The sequence below is a fragment of the Rhinolophus sinicus genome, chromosome 7 (assembly GCF_057876585.1).
Source record: "Rhinolophus sinicus isolate RSI-liver-muscle chromosome 7, RSI-T2T, whole genome shotgun sequence".
Lineage (NCBI taxonomy): Eukaryota > Metazoa > Chordata > Mammalia > Chiroptera > Rhinolophidae > Rhinolophus > Rhinolophus sinicus.
Genome location: NC_142507.1, coordinates 29410107 through 29429679, shown reverse-complemented (window position 1 = coordinate 29429679; position 19573 = coordinate 29410107). Strand labels below are relative to the sequence as shown.

Sequence of the window (19573 nt, the reverse complement as noted above, 5' to 3'; positions counted from 1 at the left end):
CATTTTGTCTGTTTCTCCCTCATCAGCAGATGAGATGAAGAAGTATCATTTTGTCTGTTTCTCCCTTATTAGCAGAAGAGGTAAAGACTCTCCTTCATCAGCAGATAATGTGAAGAAGTTTGTTTCATTTTGTCTGTTTCTCCCTCATCAGCAGATGAGGTGAAGTAAGTAACAAGTTATATGAGAATGACATGACATGCACATTGCCAAGCCTTAAATAGCCTTGGGCCAAAAGTCCCAAGCAGAAACAACAGATTGTTTGACCAGATGAACTGGCCCTTCGGCCAGATAAACAATATTCTTATCACATTGGCTGCTGAACCCTCACAGAACTGGCCATTCTTTAGCAGAAGAGGTAAAGACTCTCCTTCATCAGCAGATAATGTGAAGAAGTTTGTTTCATTTTGTCTGTTTCTCCCTCATCAGCAGATGAGGTGAAGTAAGTAACAAGTTATATGAGAATGACATGACATGCACATTGCCAAGCCTTAAATAGCCTTGGGCCAAAAGTCCCAAGCAGAAACAACAGATTGTTTGACCAGATGAACTGGCCCTTCGGCCAGATAAACAATATTCTTATCACATTGGCTGCTGAACCCTCACAGAACTGGCCATTCCCTAAGGGGGAGGCAGGAACAAGAAAATTGGCTCTAACCTGCTTTTGAAGAGATACATAAGACAGACTTAAACTGGCAGAAAATTGGAACTTAAAACTTGGAACTTGGAATTAGAACTTGCATGCAGCTTGCAGCACTGGGGGATGCCCCAGTCTCTAGCTGCGGACTTGGTCTTTTTTGGTTCCTGACCTTTCCAGTGTTGTCTCCCCATGGTTTGGTGAGCTTCTTTGGCATAACATTGTTATTACTGTGTATCATTTAGTCTTAACTGCCTTTATCTTCTGTCATTGCGTATTTTCTGATTCCTTTGTCTTTTGCTATTACATATTTCCAAATAATTGGGTCCTCTTTAGCATGTGTCCCCCTTCTTTTCCCCACTCGCCATTACAATGAGCAAACAAAACAGAAACAGAATCAGAGATATTGAGAAAAACTGATAGTTGCTAGATGGGAGGGGATGGGGATGGGGGAGAAGGTGAAGGGATTAGAAAGTACAAATAGTCACAATACAATCACGGGGATATGAAATACTGTATGGAGAATATAGCCATTAATGTTGTAAAGATTATGTAGGGTGCCAGATGGATACTGGACTTATGAGGGGGATCCCTTCATAGACTGTGTAGATGCCTAACCACTGCGTTATACACCTGAAGCTGAAATAGAATAATATTGAATGTAAACTGTAATTAAATATATATATATATATATATATATATATATATATATATATATATATATATATATATATGATGTAAAGTATAGTGTAGGGAATATAGTCAATGGTATTGTAACAGCTATATACAATGTAAGAGGGGTAGTAGATTGGGAGGGTTTCACTTTGTGAGGGGTGTAAATGTCTAACTATTACATTGCTTTGTACACCTGAAACTAATTTCTTTTTAAAGTTGGTTGCAATTGCTAGAGAATAAAAATATTTTGCAGTTTCCAATTCCAACAATAGTATTTCAGATGAATTATGGATCAACAAGAAGAGATCACACTCACATACAGGTACACACTCACATGTAAGTGAAGTAAGATTAAGTTTCTGATTTAATTAACCAGTGCTTCAGAATATGAGGTGGTCCTAAAGGGCAGAAGCAGATTCATCCTTCTCCAGTCTGGTTCCCTGGTGACACTTGATGTATGACCATGCACCTAGCAATACGTGGTATCAGAGTCGAGATACTTTTTAGCACATGTTCGGTTATTCGCTGCTTTCTACCATCATCCTAGGCTTTCAGCCTTTCAAACACTCAATGAGTTTCTATTCATTATAGCCATACAACTCATTCCCATACATGCTTTGGATCAAATATTACTTTCTTAGATCCAGACCACCCTACACAAAAAGTATTCCCATCAGTCTCTATCTCCCAAATCCTATTTTAGTTCTCTTCAAAGTACGTATAACTACATTATTTGTCTACTTTTTATTGTTTGTGTACCCATTAGATTACAAGTTTTGGAGAGCAGGGGTCTTGTCAGTTTTGCTCATTACTATATCCCTAGAACAGAGAACAGTGTCCAGTAGATAGTAACCCCTCAATAAATATTTGTTTAATAAATAAATAATGGGAAAACAACAGTTTGGAGGAGAATCAGTCTTAATTTAGATATGTTAAAGTTGAGGAGCTTGGAAACATGGGGTTAAAATGGAGAAAGCTTTAAAAGCTACCCACTCAGGTGTGATAAATGAAGGTAAATGAAACTGGTGGGAGTAGGTGAATTCCTTCAGGTAAAGAAAAAGTGTTAAGAAAGAAGAAAATTGAACTGAGTAGAGAATCTCATAGAACCCTAGTTTCTGGGAGCAAAAGAAAAGATGTAGAAGAGAATTCCATTAAAGTTATGTGGAATAGACTGTCAGAGAAATAAGAAATGAACATTAGGCATATAGCTCAAAGAGGAAGAAAAGAAAATGGTCAACTGAGCCCAAACCTGCAGGGAAGACTAGTCGGATGAGGAGCAGGTAGACTGGTAGGCAGTCACTGATGACCTCTGAAATACCAGTTATGGAATAGTGGAACAGAAACCAGATCTCAGTACCTTGAAGTATGAAGAGGACAGGGTGAAAAGTTGGAAGTAGAAAGTCAAAATTCTCTTTTTGTGTCACCTAAGCTCCAAGAATACCTGAAATGTTTGTTAAATAAATGAGTGCGTAGATGAATAAATGGACACAATTTTCTCCCCTGAATCAAGATGGCACATAAATTGTGACTGAAGTCATGGGATTAAAATGGCAAACAAAATAATCTTTTCAATAGCATCAGTTGCATAAAAATATTTCCCTAATCAAAATCAATGTACTGAGTTTTCCCTCAATAAGCATACAGTTTATTCCTGTAACTCATTTTAAATGAGCTCTTGGGACTTCCATTTGTACCTTGTTTTCTATTTTAGTTTAAAATCATTCTTAGTTAACGGAGACTTTAGAAAGTTACCTTGAGGCCCTCATCTCTGGGGGACCTGACTCTTACATTCTTTGGAATTGAGGGCCTCGTAGCTATGCACCATTGATTTGACTTCCTAGGGAGGCCAGAGGCAACTCTGATGCATAAAGGAGTATGTCCTGAAGTGAACTAATAAAAGACCTAGATAGGAAGGTAACAGGGCAATAAATATATGGAATATGAGTATCCACTCAGCTTCCCACCAGAAGTACTACCAAATAGTTATATAAATAAATCTATTTCTAGTGGAGTTTAAACATAAAATTATGATTACATTTCTTGTTTTACTGAACACACAGCAGAGCATGAATCAAAATCACCTCAGGATTTGTTTAAAAGACTGCTGGGCCACACACTCTCCCATTTCTGATTCAGTAGTCTGGGATGGGGCCAGATAATTTCCATTTCTAACAATTACTCAAGTGATTGGGATGCTGTGAGACACACTTCTAAAAGCCACTGTTCTACACAAGCTATACCATATATTATTATAACTTTTCTTAATTTTCTGTTCTCCTTTAGAGAAAAAGAGCCAAATGTTCATTTCAGCACTACTGCCCTGGCGTCTGTCAGTTTCATTTGTGAAAAAAATAATTAAAAATTTAAAAGCAAGAATAAAGTGATGTTATTATGTTATTAGGAGTAACCAAACCTGGGTTTCCAGGCTTCTACTGATTTTTAAGTGGAATAAAGATTTTATCTTAGTCAATAAGATGTTAGTGCCTCTTAAAGAATAAGAGCTCAACTGAAATCATACAAATGTGATACAATTTTCTATACTAGTGATACTAAAAAGTAATTCTTTCTAACTTTCTAAAAAAGTGATACTCTTTCATTTGCAAAACATGCATAAAATACATACGTGTCTCCATCAAAGTCTCTTAATACCAGAAAAGGAGGGTGGTCATAAAATGACAGGAAAAAATAACACTCATTTGCCACATAGATCTTTAGTTTTCCATTTATTATTTTAAAGTCAAAGGAACAGCACACCTACAGTCTAACCAATCTAAAAGTAGATTGTAATGCTTAAAGTGGGATCTTTACAAGTAAATTATTTTTCTTCTTTTGCTTAATGAATTGACAAAAAGAAAAGATACAGCATGGTATCATAATTAGGGTATTATCTGACTAGGTGTGCAGAGCTCACAGGGAAACTTATATGAGACTCTAAATGAGATTGTCACCTGCTCTACACTTGAGCAATCCCAAATAGGTTTGGGCCACGTTTATTAAAACATTTGTAAGAACAAATTAATACCTGAAGAGGTACCAGATGTAGATTTCTGCTTATTTTCCAGTTCTAAAAAAGTAAAGATTAAAAATAAAATTAAGTCAGTGCTCAATAAATATTTTTGAATAAAATATTAGTTTGCTCAGAGATTTTTTTTTTAATTAAATTTATTGGGGTGACAATTGTTAGTAAAATTACATAGATTTCAGGTGTACAATTCTGTATTACATCATCTATAAATCCCATTGTGTGTTCATCACCCAGAGTCAGTTCTCCTTCCATCACCATATATTCGATCCCCCTTACCCTCATCTCCCACCCCCCACCCCCCACCCCCCTTACCCTCTGGCAACCACTGACTTCTAAAGAACACACTATTCTATTTATGCTTGATTTGCTATTTTCCCACATACAGATAAACTTGACTTGCTATGAAAGGCATACCCAACACTAAATAAAATTCAAACAATAAAAGCTTATCTATGCTTTTACCTAAACATATTATTATATTGCCCAGCCATAAAATGTTTGGTAAATCACAGTACAGAATCCACATAAAACTAATGTCTGTCTTATAGGGATGATAAATGGATCAATCAGCAAACATTTATTGAACTCCCAATGGCCATCTTGGTTTTGCCTGTGCAGCATCTATTTCCCATGGAAATTAGTCTTCCTAATACTCTTTGTTCACTGTCTGCAATTTTCATTAAGATCTTTGCTGGCTGTGTTTCAGGTAGGTTGTTAAATAGATGGCTTAAGGTTTATACTTCACATATCTCTGATCTTACTTCTCAGTGTAAAAATTAGGTAGTCAAAAACTCTGTTATCCAACTTAGTGTACATGTCCTGACCACTAATATCGGAAACAATGGAACCTCAAAAGCTTACCATTTTTTGCTTTACAAACAATTTCTGAAGTCAACACAGCTCTCAGTGAGAGAATCCAAAACAGTCACACAACTACTAGTTTAATTGGTTGATAATGCTACTTAGTCTTATCATGAATCCATTGGCCCTCATCATTATCACAATCTACAGTGAATTTCCTGTCAGAAAGGCAGAGTAGGTAAATGCTGTGCTTGCATCCTCTCAGGACCACATCAAAATTACAACTAAACCACAGAACAACAATAATTGAGAATTGCCTGACATCTAAGTGAACAGAAGTTCTATAACTATGAATATACAGAAGAAACCACTTTGAGACAGGTAGGAGGGTTAGAGACATGACACAGGCTGGTCCCACATCCAAGTGTGGCAGTTAAAAAGCAGGAGGGATATCTCCACTGCAGAGATCCCCCCTGAGGAGCAAGGGATCAAAGCCCCACCTGAGGTTCCCCAGCCCAGGGTTCCAGTGATGGGAAGAGAAGTCCCCACAGCTTCTATCTGTGAAAACCAGTGGCGATTATGGCTGAGTGAGCCGGAGGCCATCTGGAGCCCCAGGTGTCGTCTTAAAGGGCCTGTATATGGACTTGTTCGTTGATGGACTCTCTTGCTCAGAGCTCCAGCACTGGGGCAGCAGCTTGAAAGGTGCCAGGGACATATGGGGGAGAAATGAATTGTCTGGCCTCAGGACAAAGGCAGGAAGGGACAGCTTTTACCCAGTCAGAAGTGCTAGTAGAACCTATTATTTCATTGATGATCCTTCTCCGCTCCTAGCATGCCGAAACACATGGCCGTCAAATCTGAGTCTCCATTAACCTGTTTAACACCCTTCCTTTGCCCCACCCTGGTGATTCTGAGACTCTGCTCCACCCAACTTGCGGGCCCATCCAAGCCACTTCCAGTGACTTTTCCATACAATTGGCCTGCCTTTCCTAAAATTTCACAAAGATTCACAAAAACCAAACAAGCAGCATCTGGCCTCAGCCAGGAGGACACACACAACCCACACAAGGGACACACCTGTAGAAACTGAATCAGGTGACCAGGGAGACTGCACTATCAGGCCCCACAGGACATCTACTACATAAGGCCACTCTACTAAAACCAGGAGACATAGCAGCCCTACCTAATACACAGGAATAAATGCAGGGAAGCAGTCAAAATGGGGAGACAAAGAAACCTGTCACAGCTGAAAAACAGAATAAAGATCCAGAAAAGGAACTAAGTAAAATGGAGACAAGCAATCTACCAGACACAAAGTTTAAAACACTGGTTATAAGGATACTCAATGAAGTTAAGGGAAGAGTAGATGAACTCAGTGAGAACTTTCACAGAGAGATAGGAAACATAAAAGTGGAGATAGAAAGCATTAGAAGGAACCAGTAAGAAATGAAGGATACAATAACTGAAATAAAGCATATATTAGAGGGAATCAACAGTAGATTAGATGAAGCAGAGGATCAACTCAGCAATTTAGAATTAAAGGTAGCAAAAACACCCAATGAGAACAGCAAAAAGAAAAAAAGAACCCAAAAGTGGGTTTAAGGGGTCTTTGGGAAGACATCAAGTGTACCCACACTTACATCACTGGGGTAACAGAAGAAGAGGGAGAGCAAGGAATTGAACACCTATTTGAAGAAATGACAGAAATTTCATTACTGTTTTGTTTACTCTCCCACAAAAAATCTTTGAGGGCCCATTTAAAGGTTCAAACACCTAAGCACAGTTACTAATCCTCCCTTGAGAGAGTAATAGCCTTTCAATCCTGGTGATAAATCAGTGGGGAGCCAAAGTCATACATCATATCACCTTTACATCCACCTATGATGTGACTATGATGTGCTCAAAGGATACATGGCACTATTCTAATGATAAAATATTTTGGATAAAGTTGAGAAATTGTACAGAATCTCTGCAAACCTGACTTTTTTCCCAAAAGGAAGTTTAGTTTATCAATCAACAAACATTGATTGAAATCCTCAATGGGAGTCTTATTTTTACTTGTCCAGAATCTATTTTGCATTCTGCTGGAATAAAATCCCTCCTTTTCTTTGGAGAACCACTCCTTCTCTGATTTCAGTGTATATGTCATAGGAGAGAGATAGCAACTGATCCAATTCTCTGGCTCAAGATATAGCCATATAACTGAGGCCCAGCACATGACCCAAGACACTCCAATAAAACCAAAAAGCATCAGCTCCAGGGCTTTCTCTGGATCTATTGAGAGAGGGAAGCTCTCCTTTTACTGTCAGAGAACACAATGTAGGGAGTTCCTACCTGACAGCAAAACCAAGACAAATAAAAGCAGAAATAATACATAGAGAAAGACAGATTACAGATGATAAATTTGGGTACCTGGTCCAGCATGACTAAATACTCAGCCAGACCCAGCTCTGGGCCTTCTTCATTACTTGAGTTAGTGTATGAGTTGGGTTTCTTAAAGTGCAATGAAGAGTTCTGACAAATTACAGCAACCTAAATCCTGCACCACATTAGGGAAAGGGCCAAAGATATCAAGATATATATATATATATATATATATATATATATATATATATATATATATATATATATCCCTGCCTCTAAGATTCTTTTTAGCATCTAATTGGAAAAATGAGACATAAACACAAAAAATAACTAGAAATATAAGGCTCAACACAATGATGGTTTCTACATAAGTTCAAAGAAGGGAGACACCACCATAGGCTGCATGTTAAGCAAATTGCACGATGTAAGAAAATGGTGAGCTGAATTTTGAAGGATGACTAACATGTGGCTTCCTAGAGAGAAGCAACATGAAAAGACATTTAGAAAAGGTGAACTATGAGAGCAGAAATCCAAGAATATACACATGTATTGGGAAAACAATACAATATAAACAATAAATCGATCATAAAATGTTGACTCGTGAGAGATCAATAATAAATACATTAGTCTAGGGGGAAAACATTCATAAGTAGTCTTCCAACTATAGACACATATAGTATTTTAAATCTACTCTGCAAGAGATCATACTGATTAATTAGATTATATTTAACTGTTGAAGAAGAGTTTATTCATATGTTTTTTAAAGGGGTGATGTTGAATAACAAATAGCTATGTCATTTTTTTTAACATTTATTTTTTATTCCCATCCACCCCTCGCCCCTTCCCTTTGGCAACCAGCAACTTATTCTCTATACCTATGGGCTTGTTTTTATTTTGTTTTGTTTATTCAGTTTCTTTTTTGTTTTAGATTCCATGTATAAGTGAAATCATACAGCATTCATTTTTCTCTGTCTGACTTATTTCACTTAGCATTATATCCTCTAGATCCATTGTGACGGGCCAGCCGCCACGAGTCGATCAGTACCTGAATGGGGGAGTGGGAATGAAATAAAAGACACACACAAATGCTAATGCGGCCGGTCTTCAGTCATTCTGAAGCCCTGAGTTTATTATCTCTAACCAATATATACAATTTGAGTACGTGCAGTTAAACGAAGAAGATATGCATTATCTCAGTGAAAGTAAATCTTTCCAGCTTCAACCTTACTTTGACATAGAAGATACAAGGTCACTGAAACTCACAAAAGTAAATATTTCAAGGAGACAGAATCTACTATTTGTCTAGAAAGCCCTTAGTTTTTTGTGTCTGGGAACTGGCCGTTTTCACCACATTCCTCAGCAGCCGTTAGGCGCTTTTCAGATAAGGCAGAGACAATGTTATGGGGGCAGAAACCGAGCCAGTCTGCAAGGTTCAGGGTTGCAAGAAACCATGGCTCCCCACATCTCCCCCTTTTTTATTTTATAAAAGCAAAGTCCATCCAGCCAGGATGGCGAGGTGACGGTGCCTGACTTAGGCATCTCAGGACGCCAGCCTCAACTTACCCGTCTTTGGTACTCATATTTTATTAATACAAGCCCTGTCTTAGGTGTTGAAGCGGCTCCCAAGTATTTGCCCGTCGTTGACTAACCCGCCCCTCTAAATGCATGGGGGAGAAAGACTTAAGGCTTCGCCTTGAGCTCAAGCTGATGGATGTCAGCTCGTAAGTCTAACATCCTGCTGATGAAACATCTGATGAGGATAGGGAGTAGGCACAGAACCAAGCAGACACAGATGCCCAATGTAAGAAATATTATAACAGAATGGGTAATATAAGGCATAGAGGGCAAAACACTCCTAAGAACATCAACAAACTCAGAGGCAGCCTGAGCTGCATCAAATTTCAAGGGTTCAGCTTCTCTCATACTTTGAACTTTATCATGAAGCTGAAGCATATCTAAAGACAAATTAGCATTATGCCAAATTCCTTGAAGATGTAAACGAACCCGATTTCAATCATATTGACTATTATTATACTTTTTAGAAGTGACACATATCCAATGATATTCTGAATGACATTCTAAATGAGATTTAACTTTCATACCTTGAATGACATTTTCCATATACTGAACTGTATCATAAAGGGCATTCACTTTTTGCTCTAATTTCTCATCAATAGCTTTTTGGGTCCCTAAAGCTAAAGTAACATTTTTTGAAAGAGTATTAACATAATGAGCATTTTGAATAGTCTGAGAAAGAGCCACAGCTGCTGTAGCAGCAGTTGCAATAATAGTAACCAAAGCCATAATTCCTGTAATTAGAAGTCCAATAAACCGCTTTGGTCTACTCAAAGCATACTCAATTTCTTTGAAAATCTGCAAACTTCTTTCAGTATACCAAGGTCCAGAAATATTAACAGGAAGCATAACAAAAGATGGTTGTTTAAGTATCATAACATGAGTTCCTGATGGTACCCAAGAAATACAATTTGCTAAAGAACAATTGCTACAGGATACATGAAATTGATTTTCTACAAAGTGTACATTAACATTTCCAATCAACAGTGCATAAGGAGAAGGAACACAAGCAGATACATTAACAGTCTCAGCAACAATAGTCCAATCTCTAGTTTTGTCTTTCAAAATCCTCATGGGCAGAGAGAGCCTGGTTTCAACCTTATCCATTGTTCCCATAAGCCTCCATAGTGAATTTTGCTGATACTGCGTATCAGAAGTCCAAAGTCCAGAAGTCAGTTCTCTGGCCCATCCTGACCGGTTACTTCTTGACCAGTCAATGATATATCTGTTTGTCCCGGGGATGTCATAACGAACAGGATCATTGCCAGGACAGGCTCTCCATGGGACAGTCTCAGTATTTAATTTTAATCTTTTATTGCAAGATGGACGCGATGGAGGGACGGGCAGATTTATTCTGCGTCCTCCTGACCAATCGCCTAGCATGTTAAGACGAATAGTCCATCCAACTAAAGAGTCATTAATGTGCATAGTGACAGGAGAACTGCGCAAGCACCCAGATGTAGACCTATTTTTTGCAATACAAATAGGCAAACCTATTCCTATACCATTATAAGTGAACTTCTTCTCCAAATGCTGTTTCATGTGTCCATCAGAGGGCAGTCCTAAGACATGGGTGTCATTAACATAGACTGGAATCTCAGGACCGTCCCACACTGCGGGGTGGAGGATTGGTGGATCAGGTACATAGGCCCAATACGTCTGGTCTTTTTCTGCATTGTTGAAGACTATCAGCCTCATCAGTAGGTAGAGGGTCCACATGTCGCACCAATCGTTCTGGCAGCCACCGAGGGCCTTCTGCATCCTGTGGAAAAATACATACATGTCCTCGTCCCCATATGAGGACTGGATCTGGGCCTTGCCAAGAGCCCGTAAGTGGATCTTTCCATTTGACTAAAGCCTGAGGGGCAGTAGAAGGATGCCAAAAACGTTCTGCAGCACTTTTACCATGGGCATCCAAGGTCAAGAAATTTTGAATAAAGAGAGAATGAGACAGATAATTATGAGGCGTCAGGGGATATAACTCTCCTTTTTTTATTTTATGCAAATTAACTTTCAATGTACCATGAGTGCGCTCAACAATCCCTTGTCCTTGGGGATTGTAAGGAATGCCAGTAACATGATTGATCGAAAATTGCTGGCAAAATAGAAAAAATTTTTTGCTGGTATAACCTGAGCCATTATCTGTTTTAAGTTTTTTAGGAGTTCCAATCATGGCAAATGCAGCAAGACAATGTCTGATTACATGTGACGTTGCTTCTCCGGTCTGAGCCGTGGCCACAACGAATCCGGAGAAGGTATCAATAGAGACATGAACATATTTTAACTTTCCAAATTTAGGTATATGAGTCACATCCATTTGCCATAAGTCATTAGGACGCAGGCCTCGAGGGTTGACTCCATAATGAGGCACAGGTTGGAGATGTGAACAATCCGGACACTGTTTTACTATCTGACGTGCTGTTTTTCTGGTTATTTTATACTGTAGTCTCAAGCTCTGGCTATTTTGATGATGGAGACTATGAGCCTTTTGTGCCTTTTCTATTTGAGTCAAGGCAATGAGCTGAGTAGCAGAGTCTGTAATTTGATTTCCTGAGGCTAAAGGACCTGGAAGATTAGAATGAGCTCTAATATGGCCAATGTAAAATTTCTTACAGCGTAACTGAATGGCCTGTTGTATCTGAAGAAACAGGTCCTGAATAACAGGATTACTGGTGCTAATAAAAGGTACCGTTTCTAAATTCCTGATGGCACGAACCACATAATGGCTGTCAGAGAATAAATTAAAAGACTGAGAAGCAAAGTCAAGCAATACCATATGAACTGCTCGAAGCTCAACTATCTGAGCTGAGGCAGGAGGTGTCTGTACTCTTTTAATGACTTTTTCATCGAGCGCATAAACAGCTACACCATTGCTAGATTCATCAGTAAAAATATTAGGTACAGCAGGAAGAGGAGTATGTGACACTATTGAAGGAAAAATTGGATCATGATGTTGAAAAAATTGAAGCAATTTATGCTTGGGATAATGATTATCCAAAGTTCCCACAAAATGAGCCAATGCAATAGGAAAACTGTTTGTAAACTGCATCAGGCCTTGAATTTGTGTTTTTGTAAAAGGGATAATAATAAAATCTGGCTCTTTTCCATAATATTTTCGAGCTTCTAGGCGGCTCTCCTGAATTAAACTGGCCACAAATTCATAATAAGGAGTAAGATTCTTTTGTGCAGCCACATGGAGGTGTATCCATCTAAGTGGCCCTTCTTGCCACAACACTGCTGTGGGTGTATGCTTGGTGTCCAGAACATACACATATAGAGGTTTAGAATAATCTAAAAAGGAAACATGCTGTTGCTGAATGGCTTTCTCAACCTTAGAAAGAGCCTTCCTTGCAGGCTCAGTAAGAGACCTGGAGGAGGTTGGATCAGAATCTCCTTTTAAAATTTCAAACAGTGGTTTAAGATCTCCAGTAGTTAATCCCAAAGAAGGACGTAGCCAATTAATATTTCCCAACAGCTTTTGAAAATCATTAAGAGATTTAAGATGATCTTTCCTAAGCTCTATTTTTTGGGGAGTGAAATACTGAGCAAATAAGTGCCATCCCAAGTAAGAATAAGGCTCACTTCTTTGCACTTTTTCAGGTGCAATAATAAGACCTGAGGCTAGAAGGTTCTTTTTCATATCTGTAAAGCAAGCTAACAACATTTCTTTTTTTTTACAAGCCAATAAGATGTCATCCATATAATGAATGATATACACAGAAGGAAACTGTTTTCTGGTGTTATCAATTGCTTTACTAACAAACTTCTGACACAAGGTAGGGCTATTGGCCATACCCTGGGGAAGGACTCTCCATTGATACCTTCTTACAGGTTCCTGGAAGTTTGGACTAGGAATGCTAAAGGCAAATCTCTTACAATCTTGGGGATGGAGTGGTATATTATAAAAGCAGTCTTTCAAATCTAGCACTATTTTATAAGTATCCTTTGGAATAGCAGAAGGATGAGGTAACCCTGGCTGGAGAGCACCCATAACTTCCATAGTTTCATTTACTTTTCTCAAATCTTGTAATAATCTCCATTTCCCTGATTTTTTTTTAATTACAAAAATGGGTGAATTCCAGGGTGACGTAGATTTAATTACATGGCCTTTATCAAGCTGCTCCTGTACTAGCGCTTGAGCGGCTAATATTTTTTCTTGAGTAAGGGGCCATTGATCTATCCACACAGGCGTATCAGATTTCCAAGTTATTGCTTCTGTAGTTTTTTGGTGGAGTACAGGTAAATCTATGACCCCTGGGGAAAATATCCCAGACCTGTTCTTTGTAAATTAGGGTTAGGCGAAATAGGTTTCTGACGTCCCTGTCCCTTAATGCCTAAGCCTTGTCCTGGGAGAAGCCCTTGATCAAACATTTGCTGAGTTACTTGAGTGCTTGGGCTATAAAGATAGACTCCCATATTACTCATAATATCTCGTCCCCACAAATTAACAGGCAGGCCGGGAATAATATATGGCTGGAAAGTCCCTTGATGTCCGTCCTCATCCTGCCATGACAACAAATTACTGCTTTGCTTAGGGGAATGAGATTGTCCTATGCCCTGCAAATCTGTAATAGTGTTTTGCATCGGCCAGTTAGATGGCCAGTGTTGTGCAGATATGCAGGAGACATCAGCGCCAGTATCCAAAAGTCCCTGAAAACCTTTTCCATTAATTTTAAGCTGCAAAACAGGTCGATCTCTTTTTATTTCCTGAACCCAATAAACATCAGAGGAACCGAATCCTCGGTCTCCACGTTCCTGATTTTGCCTATTTTTTCTTATTTTTACACGAGGCAAAATAATTAGCTGAGCTATGCGAGTTCCAGCAGGTATGACTGAAACATTCAAGGGTGAATGAGTCATGATTTTAATTTCTCCGGTAAAATCCTCATCAATAACTCCCGGGAAAACCTGAATCCCTTTCATAGTGGCACTGCTTCTTCCTAATAATAAACCTACAGTTTCTGGTGGTAGTGGCCCAAAGATTTCTGTGGGCAATGCTTGCATTCCCATCTCGGGAGTTAGTACAATGTTGGTGGTGGAACACAGGTCCAATCCTGCGCTACCTGAGGTGGCCTGAAATAAATCTGTGATGTATTTCCTCTCAGAGGCTCGTTCCCTCTTTGTCCCTGCATCTGCGCTGGGATCTGCAGTGCCCCATAGCATTGTTGATTCGGGGCCTGGGGCTGGCCCCTCACCCAGTTTTCCTGGATGGGCTTTCCATCTTTATCTGTCTTGGATCTGCATTCATTGGCCCAATGTTTTCCTCTCTTGCATTTAGGACACACATCTGGAGGCTTTCTCACAGGAGCAGCCGAGTTCTCAGATTCCCCTTTATGAGGGCATTGAGCAGCTCGATGTCCCTTTTTGCCACAAGTAAAACAAGCTCCAGAGCGACTTCCTGTATTAAATCTTGCTTGTTGATACAGTATTTCTTTCATAGGCTTTCCCTGAATAGCAGCCGCTATGGCTATGCCCTGTGTAAAAGAGGAACCTACATCAGAGCACAAGCGAATATAATCAGATAAGGTTCCCTTTTTTCTGAATGGTCTAATAACAGCTTGACATGCAGAATTAGCATTCTCATAGGCAAGCTGTGTTATAAAGGACTGAGTGGCCATTGATGACCCAAAAATCCGCCCTGCAGCTGTACAGAGGCGAGATACAAAATCTTGAAAGGGCTCATCGGGTCCTTGCCTTATCTGAGAAACATGATCCTCTTTGCGGGAAGTATCTGGCAGCATACGCCAGGCATCTTTTGCTGCAGCAGTGGTCTGAACATAAGCTCCTGCCACAAAGTCCATCTGATTCCTTAATTCAGCATATATTCCTTTTCCTGCTAACATGTCAAAAGTGATGGGAATTTGTCCTGAGGCATTCTGATTAGCTTTCTTCTTGCAATTTTCATAAAACTCGGATTTCCACAAAAGATAATCGCCCCCGGAAAGGCAAGCATGAGCAATATGCTTCCAATCCTCTGGAGGAGTAGCTTCATTAGACAAAGCATCCAGAATTGCTAAGGTGAAAGGGGCAATAGGGCCGTACTGTACACAAGCCTCTTTTAACTCTTTTAATTGTTTCCATTGAATTGGCCTCCATTCTCTAAACCTATTTCCTTCCTGGTCAATCCTGTCAAAAAGAGGATATACTCCAAATTGTTCTGTGGATTCCCCCTGCTTGTGAGCTTCCTCACAAGCCATTTGAAGAGGGGAACGCACATTAGAGTCTGATCCTGGCTTAACATAATTCGGCGGAGGCTTAGTAGGCATGTCCCAAACTGGGGGCTGCAACGGAGGACCCCACATACAGAGCTCCTCAGGAGGTGGTGCAAAAGGAATAACTCTGGGGGGATCTTTGCCCCGAGGATTCCATTGTTCTCTAAAAGGAATCTGGGGACCCCGAGGACAATTTCTTTTGTCCACAGCAACTTTAAGTTCAATCAACTGTCCCTGAATCATCTTTATCTGATCTGCAAGAGAAAGTGTAGTGCCTGCAGGTTGTCTGCCTTCTTGAGCCATAGCCACCAAAGGAGGGTATATGTTCCTATTATGTTTGGCTGCTTCATCCTCTGAGTCTTCCTGATCCTGAGAGTCTAAATCTTCCCAGTCCTCGACCGGAGGTTCATAATAAATAGGCTCTGTATCTTTAAAAAATTTTTCTGTGGGTTTGGCTTCCTCCCCCTTTTCTCTCTCTGCCAGAGAAGCGGCAGATGAAAGAATTTCTTCATTGCCAGCTTGTTTTACTTTCTCTAGCTTACAGCTCTTACGCCTGAGATCTAAACAATCTCTAATCAAGGTCCACAACCCGAATGTTTCTACAGGGATCTGCTGAGGTCCGTGGGCAGCATAATAATCTTGTAACTGCTCTCCCACTTTCTCCCAAGTTTCCAGACTGACAGTGCCTTCTTCTGGAAACCATGGACAAACTTCTTTTACAAATTCTAAAAACTTATCTAACTGTTCTCTGCTCACCCGACTGCCACGGGCGGCAAGCAATTTCTTAAGTCCTCTAACATACAGGTCCTTGCTGCTAGCGTGACCCATCCTTCACCCTAACTCGGCCCTTCTTTCAAACAAAGAAAACACTCTGATGCCCGTCTGGCCGTGCCCCTCGCGGAACCAAATCTGTCTTGGCTAAGGCGCTCCGGTATAATTCCCCGGACAGGTAGACAGAAGTCCAGTCGCCGTTATGCCGTATGACAGAACCGGAATCGCAGATTAGGGCCCAATCAAGCTCCGTAACACGAAGTCGTGGAGCTATCACTCACTCACACACTCATTCGACCGAGGGGTATTGTGCCTTACTCACCACGCATCCACTGATAAGCTCTCTACGAGCTGGGCCCTTGCCACGTGGTGTTCCTCACTGTTACCCCCGTATTCAGGTCCCTGTTCGGGCGCCAAGTGTGACGGGCCAGCCGCCACGAGTCGATCAGTACCTGAATGGGGGAGTGGGAATGAAATAAAAGACACACACAAATGCTAATGCGGCCGGTCTTCAGTCATTCTGAAGCCCTGAGTTTATTATCTCTAACCAATATATACAATTTGAGTACGTGCAGTTAAACGAAGAAGATATGCATTATCTCAGTGAAAGTAAATCTTTCCAGCTTCAACCTTACTTTGACATAGAAGATACAAGGTCACTGAAACTCACAAAAGTAAATATTTCAAGGAGACAGAATCTACTATTTGTCTAGAAAGCCCTTAGTTTTTTGTGTCTGGGAACTGGCCGTTTTCACCACATTCCTCAGCAGCCGTTAGGCGCTTTTCAGATAAGGCAGAGACAATGTTATGGGGGCAGAAACCAAGCCAGTCTGCAAGGTTCAGGGTTGCAAGAAACCATGGCTCCCCACAATCCATCCATGTTGCAAAAGATAAGATTTCATTCTTTTTTAAGGCAGAGTGATACTCTGTTGTGTAATTGTACCACTGTTTCTCTATCCAATAATCTATTGATGGGCATTTTGGTTGTTTCCGTATCTTGACTATTGTGAATAGCACTGCAATAAACATAGGGGTACACATATTTTTTCTAATTAATGCTTTGGATTTCTTTGGCTTAATACCCAGCAGTGGAATTGCTGGTCATAAAGTAGTTCTAGTTTTAATTTTTTTGAGGAACCTCCATAATGTTTTCCATAGCGGCTGCACAAATTTGCAATCCCACCAACAATGCGTGAGGGTTCCCTTTTCTCCACATCCTCGTACCAATCTTGGTGTTTGTTGATATATTTATGGCAGCCATTCTGACAGATGTGAGGTGATATCTCATTGTGGCTTTAATTTACATTTCCCTGATAATGAGTGGCATTGAGCATCTTTTCATATGTCTGTTAGCCATCTGTATGTCCTCTTTGGAGAAATGTCTATTTAGGTTCTCTTAATTTATCTTTCTGCTCATTCATTAGTGGTGTATGTAAACACAACAAATTTCCATATATAGATTCTGAATTCTGTAATTTTACTGCATTCATTTATTAGTTTTAATCATTTTTGGGGGTGTCTTCAGGGTTTTCTATATATATCATGTCATCTTCAAATAATGAGAGTTTTACTTCTTTTTCTGATCTGCCTTTTTTTTTTTTTCTTGTTTAATTACTGTGACTAGATGTTCCAATACTATGTTACATAGAAGTGGTGATAGTGGGCATCCTTGTCTTGTTCCTGATCTTAGAGGAAAGGCTTTCAGCTTTTCACTTTGAGTATATTAGCTGTGGATTTGTTATATATAGCCTTTACTATATTGAGATATGTACCTTCTATACCCACTTCGTTGAGAGTTGTTATAAAACAATGTTAACTTTTGTCAAATGCTTTTTCTATTTTTTCTTTTTTTATTAGTTTCAGGTGTACAAAACAATGTAATAGACATGTATCATTTATATCCTTCACACAGTGATAACCCCCCTCCCCCATCTACTACCCCTCTGACATCGCGTACAGCCATTACATTTCCACTATCTCTATTCCTAATGCTGTACTCCACTTCTTGTAATATATATATATATATATATATATATATATATATATATATATATATATATATATATATATATATGTGTGTGTGTGTGTGTGTGTGTGTGTGTGTGTGTATAATTATATAATTATAATTTTATAATTATATATATATATATATATATATATATATATATATATATATATATGTATGTATAATTGTAGTTGACATTCATTATTGTTCAGCTTCAGCTTCAGGTACAGTGATCAGGAGTCTACATCATCCCTGAGGTGGTCTCCCTAATGGGACAAGTGTCCATCGGATACCCTACAAAATCTTTACAACATTATTGATTACATTCCCCAAATTGACTTTCATATCCCCGTGGCAATCTTGTGGTTACCAATTGTGCTTTCCAATCCCCTCACCTTCCCCCTTATCCCTACCTCTCCTCCCATCTAGCAACCCTCAGTTTTTCCTCTATGTCTCTGAGACTGTTTCTGATTAGTTGGACCACCTCCTTACACCATATACAAGAATAAATTCAAAATGGATTGAAGACCTAAATGTAAGATCTGAAATCAAATGCTTTTTCTGCATCTATTGATTATGACTTTCATCCTTCATTTTGTTAATGTGATGTATCACATTATTGATTTATGAATGTTGAATCAACCTTGCATCCCTTGGATGTATCCCACTTGCTTAGGTGTAGAAGGCTTTTAATGCATTGTTGAATCTAGTTTGCTAATATTTTGTTGAGAATTTTTGAATCTATGTTCATCAAGGGTATTGGCCTGTAATTACCTTTTCTTTTTTTTTCTTTTTTTTTTTTTTGTAATGTCTTTCTCTGGTATTTGTATGAGGATAATGTTGGCTGCATAAAATGAGTTTGGAAGTATTCTTTCATCTCCAATTTTTTTGAAATATTTTAAGATGGATAGGTTTTAATTCTTCTTTGAATGTTTGGTAGAATTCACCTGTGAAGTCATCTGGTCCTGAATTTTCATTTGTTCAGAGTTTTTTGATTATTGCTTCCATTTCATTGCTAGTAACAAGGCTGTTTAGATTTTGTATGTCTTCCTAGTTCAATGTTGGCAGGTTATACACTTTTAGAAATTTATCCATTTCTTCCAGATTGTCAAATTTGTTGCATATAATTGTTTATAATATTTTAAAATTATTCTTTGGATTTCTGTGGCGTCAGTTGTAACTTCTCTCTTCTTTATGATTTTATTTATTTGAGCTCTCTTTTTTCTTGACGAGTTTGGCTAAAGTTTTATCAATTTTATTTATCTTTTCAAAGAACCAGCTCTTATTTTTATTGATCTTCTCCATGGTTTTAATTTCTATTTCATTTATTTCCACTCTGATTTTAACTATTTCTTCCTTCTGTTTATTTTGGGTTCTGTTTGTTATTTTTCTAGTTCCTTTAGGTATAGAGTTAGATTGCTTATTTGGGACTTTTCTTGTTTCTTGAGGCAGGCTTATATAGCTATGAATTTAACTTCCTTCTTGGAAATGTTTTAGCTGTATCCCAAACT

The 19573-nt window shown here is 39.0% G+C and overlaps 1 protein-coding gene across 3 annotated transcripts in view; it reads right to left on the bottom strand.

Moving 5' to 3' along the window:
• Window positions 1-4112: 4112 nt before the first annotated feature.
• LRRC69 (leucine rich repeat containing 69) overlaps window positions 4113-19573 on the bottom strand; it is a 122596-nt gene continuing 107135 nt past the window's right edge. The window contains exons 7-8 of one of the 3 annotated variants that reach the window (XM_074319069.2): window positions 16380-16509; window positions 10698-10836 (exon numbers count right to left, since the gene is read on the bottom strand). In XM_074319069.2, the coding sequence (XP_074175170.1) occupies window positions 16402-16509 (108 nt within the window). In that variant the 3' untranslated portion in view covers window positions 10698-10836; window positions 16380-16401. Of the gene's footprint in view, window positions 4374-10697; window positions 10837-14075; window positions 16510-19573 lie in introns of those variants that run through there. The other 2 variants (XM_074319070.2, XM_088799437.1) reach the window with 2 other exon arrangements.